The sequence below is a fragment of the Ochlerotatus camptorhynchus genome, unplaced genomic scaffold (assembly GCF_037179485.1).
Source record: "Ochlerotatus camptorhynchus isolate MF236.1 unplaced genomic scaffold, CSIRO-AGI_Acam_v1.1 ptg000274l, whole genome shotgun sequence".
Taxonomy (NCBI): Eukaryota; Metazoa; Arthropoda; class Insecta; order Diptera; family Culicidae; genus Ochlerotatus; species Ochlerotatus camptorhynchus.
The window spans coordinates 4,516,975-4,533,861 of record NW_027040763.1 but is presented as its reverse complement, the minus strand read 5'-3'; the positions used below and the strand labels follow the sequence as shown (position 1 = coordinate 4,533,861).

General features: G+C 40.3%; 1 protein-coding gene across 7 annotated transcripts in view; it reads left to right on the top strand.

Annotated features, from left to right (window-relative positions):
* Positions 1-16,351, top strand: part of ab (abrupt) — a 222,850-nt gene extending 206,499 nt beyond the window's left edge. For 5 of the 7 annotated variants that reach the window (XM_065227479.1, XM_065227478.1, XM_065227481.1 and 2 more), the window contains exons 8-10: positions 6,662-7,159; positions 7,231-7,524; positions 12,091-16,351. In XM_065227479.1, the coding sequence (XP_065083551.1) occupies positions 6,662-7,159; positions 7,231-7,524; positions 12,091-12,542 (1,244 nt within the window). In that variant the 3' untranslated portion in view covers positions 12,543-16,351. Of the gene's footprint in view, positions 1-3,275; positions 5,897-6,661; positions 7,160-7,230; positions 7,525-12,090 lie in introns of those variants that run through there. The other 2 variants (XM_065227480.1, XM_065227482.1) reach the window with 2 other exon arrangements.
* Positions 16,352-16,887: the final 536 nt, after the last annotated feature.

Below are 16,887 nucleotides of genomic sequence, written 5' to 3'. Positions count from 1 at the left end.
AGACGAGCACCTTTTTAATCACCGAGTTGCTGTTATCACCATATTAACAAATAAAACGATTGACGAATCTTGAATGTGGATGGGCCTGAGATTAGACTCATGATGTTCTGCTCAGTAAGCAAAAACGGTTGCTCTAAGGCCACCGAGCCCCTCATATCACATAATACCGTTGCTCAAATTTGTGTATCCATTCAAACCCGGAACCAACGACAACAACGAGTTTCGCAAAATACACGATACACAAGCGATTTTACCATAAATCTCTTTGATATGTAAGGACCTGGGACCGCGTTTTTCTGCTCAGTAAGCAGGCCACTGTAACCGACGATCTTTCAAATCCGAAAACTAAAAACTACGAAAAAGTACTTAGGCCTTCATTAAGTTCCACTTTCACGCGACGTTCAATGACAGGGTCCTATCAACAATCAATACGAAACAAACGATTTTAAATTGGCTCACTACTTGACTAGCCTATTGGTCCCAAGCAAACGATTAACGTACCCCATTCTAGTGGAAATTCTAGTACTACACTATGTTTGTTTTGATTCGCTATGAAAGTTTGACAGATAAAATGATGGGTTAGTGGATTTTCCTATGTGTCGAGGGGTGAATCGATTAGCTTGGGACCGAAGAGAGTACCAGAGCTGAGCCAAAAAGTTGAGCACGTTTCTTCGAGACCTACTAGTCTTAGAGTTACCTCTATGGTCCTATCCAGGATTACATCTGAAAAATCCAAATCTGGCCAACGCCCACCCTAAACCTAAACCTGTTCTAATCCACCTGAAATGACTAACGAATGGAAGACTTTGACTACCCAGCCATGCAATAGTCTCATTCCGTGCCTTATGGCAACTGGATGATTCTATTGCGCTCATCTTCTGGCACCACCCAGGGGAGACTTGGTCCTGTACCCAATGCTTAACTTATCTCCATTCCACTCAGCTACTCGCAATTTCTTGTGATATAGTGGGCGGAATATTATTATATGAGACAATTCAATGCAGACGTCTTTCCAAATTTGGCAGATCGACAGGTAATCGGTGAGTTACCACGATAGTTGCTATTCAACAACTCGACAACGTCCCATCGTCAACGCCTGCTATGAGAATTTCCCATTGCAGACGCCAACGAAATGACGTCATCGAGCTATCGATCGACTACCCTGGTTATCGCCTGGTACCTTATAGCACGATGCTAGGAGGCGAACCGGAAGAATCGATGAGCTACCTCCCCCTCTTTGCACAGATCATTGATCACCGATCGTAAACCGAAAAGATATAGATAAACAAAAAACACATTCTCCATGTAAATATTGAATATACTGCAGAGGTAAATTACAAACGAATTGAAGCAGACGTGCAGACGATCGTTTTGTGTGTTTCATTTTCTTATCACGATCTGTGTGCTTTTCTTTCGAAATGAGAAAGTTCTCAAAGAACAGTGTCGAAAATATCCACAAATGCCTTTACACGACCATTGTTGATCCAAAGAGAAAGCCGATGAAGAGAATAGATCAACGTTCTATTTGAAAAACTAAGCGCGACTTCACTATACAAAAATAAATGACACCACTTAAAAAACGGGCACATGACGACCACCTGACGTGCGAAACAAAACAAAACATGCATGTTAACTGCAACGGGACACTAACCGCAACCCAATCTCTCGCTATACATCACACCTAAACATCCGACCCGATGGTTATTCAAATCCAAGTATCGCAAAACCCAAACGACATCTGGTGTCAGTAATGACAACAATTATTACACCATCAGCGTCGAGTGACACTATCATCCAATGTAATCGAGTTTTCATTTTGAGTATTCCAATTATTTAATCTCTTCCCCTTCTGACCTCCTGCCAGTGTCATCATACTTGCTGTGCGCGCTTAGAATAGAATTTATTTAATAGTATTTTGTTTGTACTGTCCACACTGAGTGAGAGTTGAAATTTGATTTCCTATAGTTTTTCTGATAAACCATCATCAGCTGATGTGATTGCCCGTTTGTTCGAATTTCCTAATTTCCTGTGTTTTCTTTCAATCTTAAACTAGCGACAGGCTTTCGCGCACTATCGTGCAAAGATGCAGATTTTTGCAACCCATTATAATGCCAATAACCAAACAAATTTTCTCTTATTTAACCGTCAGTGTTAATGATTTCTGATTGTTCAAAGCAAATAATTATTAATATTTACTTAGCAAAAGAAACCCACCAACGTTTAGTTTCATTACATTTCTGTAGCTTCATTTTTCAAACTTTTCAGTTCTTATCGTTTCCATTTTCACTCACGCTCAATTCACATTCACATCCTACCAAATTTGAGTTTGACACCCACCATCCAATGGACCAAAAAAAAATCCATAAACCAGTCAAAAAATCAGCCATAGCCAAAAAAAACCACAATCACCCAATCAAAACCAACAAAATTCAGAAAAAAATCCCAATCCGGAAGAAAAACCATCGAAGAAAAAACAGAGCGGGCTTCGTGACTCAAATGCAAAACTAAATTTCTTTTCAAACCACACTAGTGTAGATAGAACCAATTGGTACAATGGAAACAAAACTAACCTTAAAATTGATTACTTTTCTTACGTTATAATTTTCCCAATCCACTTTTAGTTATTAAAACTCACGGTAATTGGATTTGATTTTTGTTTTATTCGGTTGAATGCACCACTTGATCGAATCGAGTCAGTCCACCCACCTTGTTTGCGCGCGATGCCTATTGTTTTTTGTCCTTCGATAAGTTTTTCTTCTTCTCTCTATTTTCGTTTCATTGTTGTTAAGCATTATTACCTCATAAGTTACCGTTTTAGTTTGTGTCATTTGTTTTTTTTTTCTACCGAAGCATCTTTATCCCTGTTAGTAAATACATAAATATTAATAATCAAACACGACCGTGATCTCTATCGATGTGTAATGATTTTTATAAATGGATGAATGAAACTAAAAACAAAAATAAGACGAACATTGTTAAAATTGTCAAAACAAAAAAAAAAACACTAATTGGTTGTACGCACACAGCAGATAGCAATCTGTCAAAATTCTCACATTTTCAGAGCAAGAATCGAGAACTGATGCATAATTGTATAGAATGGAGAAAAATTGATAATCAGCTCAAAGAATCAGTATTCAAAATTTTTGCCGCAAAATCAGTTCCGCTTGATCGAAAAAAAAAACACTTATAAAAATAATTAACCAATACAGATCAGGGTCGGACTTTTGGGCGATCAGAAATCATCTAACACTGCAATCCCTAAATCACGATTGCAGATGCACGCCAACATTGTGATACACTGATAAAAGAGGAAGCTCACGACGACGACGACGACGAGGAGAACGACCTCGAACGGCAACAACGACATCATCAACATCAAGTGCAACGTCATCGTCAACAACAACAACAACAACATCAACATCAACAACAGCAGCAGCAGCAGCAACGCAGTTGTCCAAGTGCCTCAATCGACGGTGGAATGGGTGGTGGTTCGCGTGGCCAAGATGGTGCAAAGTACGAGCCGGACGAGAACGACAGTCGCTTTGACGAAGAGGATGAAGATGACGATGGGATGGAGGATGAAGATATGAAGGAGGACGTCATGTCAAGCACGACGACCATGGACAGCGACTATCACAAGCAACTGGCTGCGGCAGGAGTATTGGCGGCTGCGGCAGCCGCAGCCAGTGGCAATGCGAATGCATTGGGAGACGGTGGTGAGCAGAATGATTTCTTTGGCGCCCACAAGTCCGGCTCTCGGGATCTAGCGCTCAAGCAGCACATTATGAATGAAAAAGCCCGCCTGCAAGCTCACATCCAGCGGCATCAACAACAACTGGCGGGTTTCCTTCTATCGACGACCGCAGCCGCAGCGACAACGCCTCCCACGTCCACTCCTCAGAACTGTGCAAACCAATCCTCCAACTCTACAACCTCCCCGTTTGCTTCGAACATCGGTAGCCTTAACCGAAGTGGCACCAGCAACAATGTAAATAATAGCTCAGTAAACAATAGCTTCTCGCATGACGGTGGAAAGCCACAGAAACAATCCCAACAACAGCAGAACGACCGAACCAACCTGTTCGCCTACAATAACAATAGCAGCACGGGACAGGTCTATCTCCTACCCTGTCCGCTGTGTGAAGTTCCCCTAGAACCTCGTGTCTTTAGACAGCACCTGGATCGTCACTACCCTCGCGACAGTCCGGTCTGTCCGGTCATCCAGTGTGGCCGCCGGTTTGCTCATCCCAACTCCGTTCGGAATCACATGCGCCTGAAACACACCAGCCAGTGGGCTAAGATGAAGGCCATGCGCTCCTCCGGTGGTCCTTTTACCGGGATTCCTTGAACCTCGCCGGCTCCCGCGCCGGCTGTGGACAACAGTGGAGACAGCTAATTCCTAATTCGGTAGCGAAGCTTTATCAACTAAAACGGAAACATTCCTCACTGTGCATTTGTCTCCACTACCGTGTTTTCTGTACCGCGTGAAATCACGCGGCGTATACTAAAGTTCCTAACTATTCAAAAACCAGAGAAAGAAAGAAAAACAGTTTAACAGTGACGCACTCGCATATGGAAGAAACTTCCGAGTGTCACGAACCCTTTTTTCGGCTTTTTCGGAAGAAAACGGAAAGTCGCAAAGCAGTTGTTCAAAACAGTGTTGAAGTTGTGTGTGATTTAATGAATTCATTTTCCTTCTTATTTCTAGTCTCGTATTTTAGCGTAATACAATAGCAGGTTTCTAGACGGGCCTGTTCAGAGTAAGAAACAAAATTAGTTAGCGTAAAAGCTTTCCATTTTTATATGGGTTATATTGATTGTTCCATGCGGAGGAAACGTTTTCTGAATCAGTATTATTGTTTGTGTTTGTAAACAGCAGCGCACGCAGCCAAAACGTCAGATTTATTTATTGCAAACTACTCCCCGAACCTGACATGATTCCTTAAGATCGTTCAAAGCTACTAGTGACAGAACAGCAGATAGTTTGTTTATCTTCACTTTTATAGATAGGTTGCTACTTGCGGCAACAGAGCGAGCAAAAGCAGTTCTACTAATTATGATTCCTTCACTTTTAAATGTGTAATCGTTCTGTTTGGAGTGATTCGAGAGAGGTCAAGCAGCTAGCCGGACTCTAGAGAAAAGTTGAATAATTTTCTATTTTTAGACATTCTAAAAAGGTTCCTATAATGTAATTGACTATATATTGAACAAAAGAAAAACTAAACTGTATATTTATGCAAAAACAAATAAACATATTAATATGAATAAACCAAGTGCGTAGAGTTATATAAACGAAAAAAAAAAATACCAGAATAAGAGCAACAACACAGTAGGCCAGTTGTCGCGAACAATAAACATATTAAAACAAGGTAACAACAAGTAAATAGGCTGACAACCAGGCTAGCAGCAACCGCAGTTCCGTATTGCTTCCTTCCTAGGTTTTGCCGCCATACTTCTGATTCCACTGTTTCTGGTCTCTGGCAAACAAAATTATTTATCGCCGCCACACCTTTGCTAATTTTCGCGCCCCACTAATTGTAGTTCTCCCCTTCTGCCACCTTCCTCATAATTAGTACCGTATTTTTCACCAGCCTCGGAAAGTTATTGCTATTATTAGATACCTGAGTCTAATTTTTCGTCGTCGTCGCTTGCCGATTCATTTCGTTCGCATCAAAGATGTCGACCCAACATTGATAAGGTACAGAGCGATGGAGCGTTTTACCCACCTCGCAGTTGATTTCGCTTTTTTCTCTGGCAAAACGCGAAAGCTACATACAAATGATGCTAACTGTTAGTTTTAGGATAGAGTAATTTAATTTCTAGCGAAAAAAAAAACAATGATAAGTATTAGATTTCTTCTTAGTTAGGAAACACCCACCCACTGAATGATTTCAAATTAAGGAAAATGAAACTCGCCATAAGTTGAAGAAACTTTGACAAAGTATACAGTTAGTGTCCATTAAGTTCCCAGGTTCAGTAGGCCATGCGCTTGCTGTTGATTTGACGGCTACCAAAACGAAAACAAAACTAAAATGCAATTCGCAATAGAAAACCAATACGCAAGCGAACAAATAACCAAACAACTGCTTTAATACCCAACATAAAAAAAAACAATGTTTGACGAAAACAGAACACACAACAGTATATGCTAAACGCCATATTATACCGAATATAAAACAGAAACAACATAGCAGCAAAACAAAAAACAACAACAACAACAAAAGCATAAGAAAATTGTAAACAGAAACTGTAAAGTTTAGTTTTGTATTTGAAGCTGAAAAGAGAGAAGAAGAAGAAGAAATAACTCACGTTTCTGAGAAAGAGAGGAAAAGAAAGAAAATAAAAACAAGCAAATTTACAAAGCAGTGGTTGTATCTTTTGTCAATTCTCTCACTAACCTGTAACCCCGTAAAACTAACCCGAAAACAAACAACAAACTTACGCACACCCACACACACACACACACCCTTCAGAGCCACAACCACCACCAAATCACACATGTACTTTTGGAAACACGAGAGCACACCTCTCTGTCTGTCTCGCTCTCTCTCTCTCTCTCTCTCTCTCTCTCGACATCCATCGTTATTGCCTTTAGTTTGATTATGTTTTTTATCATTTGCGACCATCTCTCTTTTCTTTTCTACCACGCCTCTGATTGCAGTCTCTCGCCGTTCTTTAGAAATGCGAGTTCGCGCCACAGACCCCCGGCCGTGTCCCAAGTGCGGTAAGATCTACCGCTCGGCCCACACGCTGCGTACCCACCTGGAGGACAAGCACACCGTTTGTCCCGGCTATCGATGCGTCCTGTGCGGAACCGTTGCCAAGTCCCGCAACTCGCTGCACTCGCACATGTCCCGTCAGCATCGCGGAATCTCCACGAAGGACCTGCCGGTGCTACCCATGCCTAGTCCCTTCGATCCAGATCTTGCCTCCCGTCTGCTGGCCAAGGCCGGAGTCAAGATTTCCCCCTCGGAGCTACGGGCAAGGGCCTCGCCGACCGGCACTCGACGAAACGACGGCAGCATGAAACTGGAAATGCGATCCGGAGTCGATGGCGAAGACTTTGACGACCCGGAGGATCTGACCATGTCACAGCAGAGCAGCCACAGCGAAAGCCAGCGGCGCTTCCACGAAAGCATGATGGGCATGTCGCCATCAAGTAAGTATTTGTTAGCACTATTTTTTTTTTTTTTTTTTGTAAATCGGGCCTTATTATCTAACCTCGCGAAGTTCCGTTTGGTGACGTTTCAGCATTCAGTCATCCGAGCACGACCATAACCCGTGTTCGACAGCAGCAACAGCAACAGCAGCAGCAGCAACAGCACCAGGATGGTGTAAAGTCAGGCATGGACGGTCGCGATGGTAACGGTGGCAACAATGGCAATGGCTCGGGAATGTCGATGGGAGATCGCCATAGCGGAGGAGGCGGCAGCAGTAGCGGGATGAACCAGATGCAACCGAACACACCGACCGGATCGGCAATCTTGGATACGTACTTGCAGTTCATCACGGAGAGCGCTTTCGGTAGGTATTGAGGGTATCGAGCTTCAAATGATCTTTGAGACCTTCACAGAAGGTCTTCAGGATCTTCGGGAGGATATATCTTAGACCATCGGAAGAAAGTCTTCTAGACCTTTGTAGAAATGTGAAGACGACATATCAAGAAGATTGGCCGCTCATGCGTGGCTTTTTTTTTATACAAATACCAACCCGCCATCTATCGCTGGAAAGTGAAAGCTCCGAAATAATTAGAAAGCGGTGGCTCAACTGTGGCGCTACTGTATTTGTTCCTGAGATTTAGGCAGAGTTGCCAGTCTTCTTTCTATGTTGTATTCGAAAAAGGTTTCTTGGACCTGATACGCTTGCCAAACAGCAAATCGTGATTTGTCCAATATTTTTCGCTCGGAAATGACGGATTGGTGAGTGCCAGGAGTGCCAATTTTGGCGTCATCCTACGATCCTGCCGAAATGTCAATAGAAGATCGATACACACAAAGCACATTGAAGCTTTAGTTTCTCGATCTTTTTTATCTTGCTTCTGTTGATTGACCAATTTTAACGAAACAGTTTCGATCTTCTTGAATTGATTCTAGTTTTTTTAGCATAATGTTTGATTTACTTCTGATATATTAGAAAACACCGTCGGGTCAGAATTTTCAAAGGGATTATGATGAGAATTCCCAACGAAATTTGAGGAGAATTCAAACAGAACTCCTTGTGATAGTTTGTGAGAAATTTTGAAAGGATTCCTATAGAATTCTGCGGAAAACTCTAAAGCAGTTCTAGCATAGAGGTAACTCTAGGACCAGAAGGTCCCGAAGAAACGTGCTCAACTTTTTGGCTCAGCTCTGGTACTCTCTTCGGTCCCAAGCTAATCGATGCACCCCTCGAAACATAGGAAAATCCACGAGCCCCTCATTTTATCTGTCAAACTTACAAGGCGAATCAAAACAAACATAGTGTAGTACTAGAATTTCGACAAGAATGGGATACGTTAATCGATTTGCTTGGAACCAATGGGCTAGTCAAGTAGTGAGTCAATTTAAAATCATTAGTTTCCACCGGTTGGTTCTAGCTTGAACTTCAAGGTGATTCTAAAAAGAATTCAGAAGAAACTGTTAGGAGCTAGTTTGAGTTCTGAGTAATATTCAAATATGATTCTAACGAGAATTCGATGGAGATTGTGGAATTCTACCAGATGAATTTTAACTAAAAAAATCCAAAGGGCTTCTAATGAGAATACTTGAATGATTTCAAAGGTAATTCTGAGAATGAATTCAAAGAAACACTGAAGGCAATTCAGAAAATAGCTACAAGTTAATTCCGAGAAGAATTTCAAGGAAATCGAAATCTGAGGATTGTTTCACACAAATTATTACGTAAGTTTCAAGAAAGGAATTCTGAGAATAATTGCAAAAGGGTTTCTGAGTATAGTTCTCTCAAAATTAGAAGGATAATCCCAAGGAAATTTAATTCTGATGATAGTCCCAAAGTAATTCAAAGCAGAATTCCAGGGCAATTCAGATGAGAATTATAAGAAAATTGCTGAAGGAAATTTTAAGGAATTTCTGGAAGTGGCCTCATAACTGGATCTCAAATACCGAGCTCCATCGTAGATGTTATCAGAAGTCGCTATCACATAAATTCGAGACCGGAAGTGGAGGTGGGTCAGCCACACTACGAAGGGCAATATGCAAGCAAGCGCTGGATTGTAACCCAGCAGAGGCAGACCCATGACGGTGGAGCCTCAACAAAGAAATCAAGAAACTGGACATGAATTTGACCTGGGTCCAGGTTAAAGGAAAAGCAAACAGCCGCCCAGGATGAAAATCTTCCACGTTAACCCTTTGTCACCGTATGGTGACCGTTTGCACTATTGAGCAATGCCAAAATTAAAAAAAAATTTCAAAAATTTCGGTTTTCGAGTTTTTTTATTCATTCAAAAAAGGCATGTTTCTCAGAGTCTTAGGGTACGGCCAGGGTAGACGCGATTCGCGACGCGACGCGACCAATTCAAATGAATCTTATTATTTATTATTATTCCTTGCGTGAGTCGCATCGCGTCGCGTCGCGTGTTGCGTCTACCCTGGCCGCGGCCTTAAGCTATGTTAAACATCGATCGAGTTTCCACTTGCTGCAATTACGACCTCCATACGCTTCCGGAATGCACGGCAGGTTCTAATAATGTAGTCTGGATCCATTTCTCTCCAGGTACGGGTCAATGTTTGTCTGAGGCTTGCTGTACTCGGGTGGCGTTTAGAACAGGCCTTGGTCTTCATGACGCGCCATATTGAGTAATCCAGCGGATTAAGATCGGGGCTGGATAGCGGCCACATATCCTTCGCCCAGAACGGAAGATGTTCCTGCAACCACTTCTGAGTGCGGTTCGAGGTGTGGCACGGAGCCCCATCTTGTTGAAATACAACATTTGACTTCGGACCGTACTGTTATTTGATCCACGGAAGAACATACTTACTTAAAATCCCGATGTAGACCTCCGTGTTGACCTTGTCGCCTTCTGGAATGAACACCGGGTCCATTTTTTTGACAAAAGGAAGTCACCAATCCAAACACCATAACGCTAGCAGGATGCTTGGTCAAATACACGTTCTTGTGCTCGTCGGCCACGTCTTTTACCGGAAAAGAACTAATATACCGGTCGGTTCTGGAATTTGATACGGGATCGACGGTAAACATGTTTTTGTCGGTGAACAGGATTACCGGATTTCTTCGCTTAAGGAAGTCAAGATTTTCTTGTATCGTTCGACTCGTAGCTTCCGGATGCGGTTGGTAATCTTGTGAGTTTTTTCCGTGCTCTCGAATTCGCCCCGCAATCTTCCTTTGCGATCTTCCGTGCCGTAAAGTCACTGATCCCGTGTTCCTTTGCCATTTTCCTTATTGAACGCACTGGATTCACCCGAATCTTTCTTTTGATAGCAGCGATAACCCTCGGAACCCGAGCCGAGCTGACCTCGGACGACCTGTGGCCTCCTTCGCGGATAGTTGTCCTTTCTTTTCTCGGTCTAAAACCCTTTCGACGGTCCACCGGGACACTTCCACGGCGATTGAAATGTCTTTTTGCGACATTTACGCGTGGGACAAATCACGAATACGCTGCCACTTCGTCATGGTGCAACTGTCAAACTAAGTAAATCATTTTCATTTATACACAGCCTACTACGGTATGAGCTATGTTACGTGCATGCAAAGAAAACCAAGGCATTGTAGGCACAGGTGAAACGGGAACCTTATTTGTACGATGGTGCAAACATAATCACGCATACGGTATACTTGATCTAATGCTGGGGTTAATTTCATGAATTATGAGAAAAGAAGCTCCAAGAATTTCACAACAGCTCTGAAGGAAATTTTAATAAGAATAATGGGGAGAAATTCAAGCGAACTAGTAAGAAATCGAATAGGTTTGTAGAACGAATATCAATCCAGTTTTCCACGCTCGGTAATGGTGACTTGCAAGGGTTTCAAAATGCAGCGTTCGCTTTTGTTTTTGACACTAACTGGTTAGCACATGTCGTTTAATTTTCCTCTGTACCTAGGAGAGGGAAAGGGAAGAGTAAAACGTCAGTAAGTGTAAAAAACTAGTGTAAACGCTACATTTTAAAACGAGCGTAAGCCGCCATTACCGAGGGTGGATAGCTGAATAGTTTCCTGGAGAGAATTCCTGGAATTTTGTGAAGAAAATTGCAATGCAAAACCTGAGAGATTATTATTGGGAAAGTTTGAAAAGAACTTTATAGAAATTGTAGAATGATTCTTTAACACTGTTGCCTATCTTGATGACATTTTTCTTGCCGGTTATTATTATAAAATACTTTAACTAATCATGTTTTTACTACTTCATGCATGAAGTTAACGATTTACATAGTGAGGGAGATACTGAAAGTGAACATCGACGATCATTCCTTTTGCCAGTGGCGGCGAGGGGAAACACCCCTCATCAACGGATGAGTTTGATAAAGGGGATGCTCGACCCGATTCGTACCTTCCTCAAAATTGTCAATTACTCGTTTTCTACTTTGCATATACAATTTGCACGCTGCCGTACTTTAACGGAACTATCAGCTCTTTACTTTCATTTCATCTATAGTATAAAATGTTCATTTTAAGTCTGATATTGACGTCAAGTGCCTTCAACTATATTGTAACATGTTATAACTCTTTAGCATGAACAAGGCATAAGCCTTTGATGTTAAGGTAGCTACATTTAACAATGAATTATCGGCTCCGTAAAGCTAACGCGATTGAGCCTTCCAAATAAACGAACTTGATAAAAAAAAATTAGCTACATTTGGTATCAAATTTTACAGCTTCTTTTAAGGTTCATAAGTTATTTTTCTAGAAATAATATGAATCGTTGAAAATTCTACCTCTAGCTTCAAGACGTAAAGATCAACCGGCTGAAGCGGCAATCCTCACTCCGTTGCAAGAGGCACTCATTCTTTCTCACGACGCCATTACCAAGCGCAACATACTGGACTAGACTATGGGGAACAATTTTCCGAATCCTAAGAAAGCTATCATTTCTCATAAAACTGTCCTTGACCCCCCCGTTTTGCTTTTCCTCCTTAGGCATGGGTGGAATGACCCAGGAACAGGCCGCGGCCGCCATTCAAGCCGCCAAGTACGCCCAACTCAAAGCCATGGGTCACAATCTGGATCAACTGCCGCCGGGGTTTCTTCCACCGCAGCTAGACATCGCCAAGCTCACCGGGAATAGCCAAGGTTCGGACCATCCGCTAAGTAAGCTGCAATCCTCACCGAACGTTACGATCGAACCGGCTTCCAACGATCGTCACCACCAGCTCAGTGCACAGCAGAAACTACTCTCCCTGGCGGCCGGCAATGGAAACCACAATCTGAACAACAACTCGATACTGAACAGTGATTCGATTCGACGTGGCGACTCATCAGAACCGATGGACCTTGGACTGGATGGCCCGCAGCACCACGTAAACGACGACGGAAACAGCTCCGGTGAGGAGCGGAATTACTCCGATGACGAAGGAGTCGGTACTAACTAAGCTTAGTATACGCATTGATACCCGTCGTATACGTTCCATATACGATATACAACGCTCTAGCAGAATTAAGATCTGAGGCAGACATGTCATTCAATTCAGATCAGCTCTACCTACAAGTATGTTTACTCTACCATAAGGACTTAGTTTTTCTTTCTGCCGACCATTTCGGCCGCGAACTGCGGACCGAAAACCGGATAAGAACAAATTTCATGGAAAAATGAGTAAATTCGTTGTGCCATCCTTAATTAAGTGAGTATGATAATTGTTCTCTCGAATATCTCGAAACTGTATAAAGTCCATCCAAGCGCGAACAGACGCCAATGAATGTCGTCGTCCTCCTAACAGAGAACAAAACTGCAACAAATCAGCTCGTGAATGTTATACACCTCAGGTTATTTTTCTTTTTCGTTTTTAAGTTCCGATCATTAGGAATATCTAGGGTTTAGAAAAGCAAGGCAAGTGTTTAAGCACTATACGAAGGTAAACTGCAATCCGTAACTTGAAATACCTCATATTGAAGAAAGAAACGTTTAATTTAAAACTCCTTTTTACAACAAAAGAAGATATTTCACATTGTACTACTTACTTAGTAATGATAAGATCATATTTACAAACAAAACAAAACCAGTTGAGACACAATCCGTCAGTCTACCTCACAAGATAGTTAGTGCAAGTTAAAATTTTATCAGAACAATACTTATACAAATCCTCCAGTGGAGACACATTCACATGATTGTACTCCTCTGTACAAGATGAGATAATCGGAGGGATTTCGTCCCTATCCAAGGTGGAACTACCAAATCGCCCAGTTCTATTTAAACTTATCATAGAGAGAAATGAAACGTATACTAATCTCCTCAACAGAGACCCCAAACCTCTGTATACGCAAATGCTATCCCGCTATACCCTTCTATTCGTAGAGTTTAATTCAAGCACAACGTAGTAGAACAGATTTGTCGACTTTTAACTGCACAAATATACGAAATTTTATCAACAAGAAGAAAACCGTTATACGAACCCAACACCCAAAACGAATGTATACTGAGAAGAACAAAACCTACGAAACATAGGTTCAGTGAATGTGAATTTTCGTTTCCATATCTTCCGTTTTTGCATCAGTTGGAAACCTATCTATACGAAATCTATATCAACAAATCTGAAAGAAAAGAAAAACTGCTAGTATACGCAAAACATAAAAGCAAAAGAACTTGTATACCAACACACACAAGTCTATACGATTTATCGCAAACAAAAACAAAATACGATCAAATTGAAACCGATACGATATCAAACAAAGTATACTAAAATCCACCCTCAACAAGTGAGCAACCATTTCTTCGTTTCGTTTCGTTCTATTCAAACGTGCTTCCAAGCTCCTCTTCGGACATCGCGTATGATGAATCTCAACGGTTGTTTTTACTGTTATAATACTCATTACACCGATAACTACCTCCTGTATTATAATATTCGTATCTCAATTACCTCTACCTTACGAACCTCACTCAGGGCGAACAAAGACACTCTACCATGTTTACTGACAAACAAACACAGACACACACACACACAAAAACAGAACCATACAACGCACACCGCAGCAATATTACTGTTTATTTATATAAGTGAGTTCTGTTACAAATACCTCTGTTTTTTTTTTCCTCAGCGATCAAACATACATACTAGTGCAACACAAAACGGGTATAATATTACTTTTTTTTTTAACTAATGTTTAACAGAGTCCTTGTTTAACGAAGAACTTGTTTTAGTTGTAGTTCCAGATCAGAATCAAAATCACCGAAACGTTCGGTAAACTGTGACAAAACAAACAGAATCGCATGCATTCTTTTATATTGAATATGTTGTCCTGTATTGTTGTGGTAGGCAAAAACGCTTGGTAAACTGAAGAGTCGCACATTAGCTCCAACAAATTAAAACATGTAAGTTACCATGGAGATGAATTTACTTGTGACTAACTGCAAGATCAACAATTGAAATGGCCTTAACTCCATTTTATAAACCAACCTTGTAAGGCCATTTTCTCGCGAACCGAAGTCCGCAAAGGCAAACCAACATAATGAACAAGTAGGGGACATTCTCCTCTACCCGATTGTGGTTTAGGTTCGCGAGAAAATAGCTTTACAAGGTTTGTTTACCAAATGAAGTTAAGGCAATTTCAATTGTTGGTCTTGAACTGTTTTCCACACCTGTACAAGTATTTCTTTACCTTTTTCTTGTCCTTCGGATCACAATCACAATCGCATTTCTCCGTATTCAGCCAAAAATTTTCGAAAATGTTCAAGGAAAAGTTCCATTACACAGCAAACTTTAACACTTTGATCGGTTTCTGGCGTCGTCAAATGAACAGTGACAGTTCGTCAAGTGCCAAGGGGTGATGCATAAGCATTTTTTATCGTCGCTGTATCGACTTATGAAAAAGGCGTCGCTTCCGTTTACCAAGCGTTGCTCCACAGCAAAACCAGGGAAGAATTTGTACAAACTTCACACACCAGGCACACTCACGGACACTCGATGGAAGACGAACAAGTATTTAAGGTAAAATAGAGAAGAAGCAATAGCACCTAATTAAAAACTAGAAACGTCAATGATCGCAGTATTGAATCTCATAACTTGAAACAACCCGAATCTCTATCCTTATTTGGAACAAAACCATTTGACTTTTTTTTTCTGCGAAAAAAAAACAAAATTGTACTTAAAATCACAAACAAAAAATTACTTCCTGTACAGCTTGCTTCCGGTAAATTGCTTCCGATTAAAATAAATTAAATTCTACAAATTTTCAAAAAAAAACAACCACACTGTAAATAGGTGAAGCAAACCAATACCTTATCGTAGACAAGTAGCTGATTATAACGGTAAGGGAAAAAAATGAATAAACGTTAATGGATAAGATGGAATTCTTGTAATAAAAATACAAAAGTATGTAGTGTTACTTATTCGATAGATGTTTTTTTTTTTCGAGATGGAATCAAGGTTTTCCGAGCAACCTTGAACACAAAATAGCTAAATTTTAAATTGTAAGCACAAAAATTCTTGCTACGAAACGACGTCGCTGTTAGGGACGTAAGTCTGATTATTAAAACACGTTTTCTTCATTTTTTTGGTTGAAGTTTTCAGTTTTGAACGATTCAAATCAAAATTTACTAAACGGGAAAGAGAAAAATTCAATGAATTTTTTCATTAAGTTATGTTATTATTACAAAGTTGTACTTACATCCAGGATTCGTCTTACGGATTACTTCTGACGCAATTATTTATGTTTGAATCAAAAACGATATCCAATATGCTGCGATTTAAGTGAAGAGACATGAAACAGATGCAAAAAAAAATCCTGAACATGAAAAAGGAACAAAAAATAGAACATAGACTAAATCAGTAGGAGAGCTAAGTGGAACAAAAGTTGTTAAATATGAATTGCTAAAACTATTGCAAAATATTTTATTAAATGTGTGATAGACTTACTCTAAAAATGTGCGCGTGGAAAAACGCATGCTGATTGCAGAGAACTACAAAAGAAAATAAAAAATACAAAAACAAGCTAAAACATAAAAAAAACGGAATCCCTACTGGAAAATGTATTTAGGAAGTAGTAGCTAAACAAAATGGATATGATGAGCGCAAAAATATGAATCTATATTTAAAACAAAAACCTGTTCAGCGAATAGAGCTACCACTTCTCGTAGATTGTAAGATATATTTTCTTTTTTTAAGTTTTTTTTTTATAATTAAAACTCAACCGTAATCAAGAATTATAAATAATTTTCTCAGAGAAAAAATATATTTAAAAATTATAATTTCTGCTTTTGTTGTTATTTCAAATTTTTACCGAAACTCTTCCCTCCCAAAGATTTGTTTTTTTTTTCTTTATCCTTATGTTTTCATCTCGTTCTTCGATTCTTCTTTCCGTTTCCCTGTACCAAATTAGTTCAATATTTCAGGGTGTGCCTTTTTTAAAATTAAAACAAAAATAATGAAGGTAAATTAAATCGCAACCCGCAACGTGGAATACTTCAGCTTGGGTCATAAAAAGAAAACAAAAAACAAACAAGTTCCTAAAATAAATAAAATAGTAAACTGAAATTTTTACATCAAACAATTCACGCCAGAAGATTTTCTGCTATTTCCCATTAGAGCGCGTTAGTAGAAAAACGTAGAAATTTTCAGCAAGCATAGAGCATTTTTACTACCAGGCTATATAGAGAAGATAATCTGCTGAACAAAGTAAGAAAGGAAAAGAAACACGTTGAAGACAATAATGGTAATAAGTTCTTTTACTAGCACCACTGGTCAGGAAAGGTCGACAAGGTAAGATCATTCCAATGAGTGATGC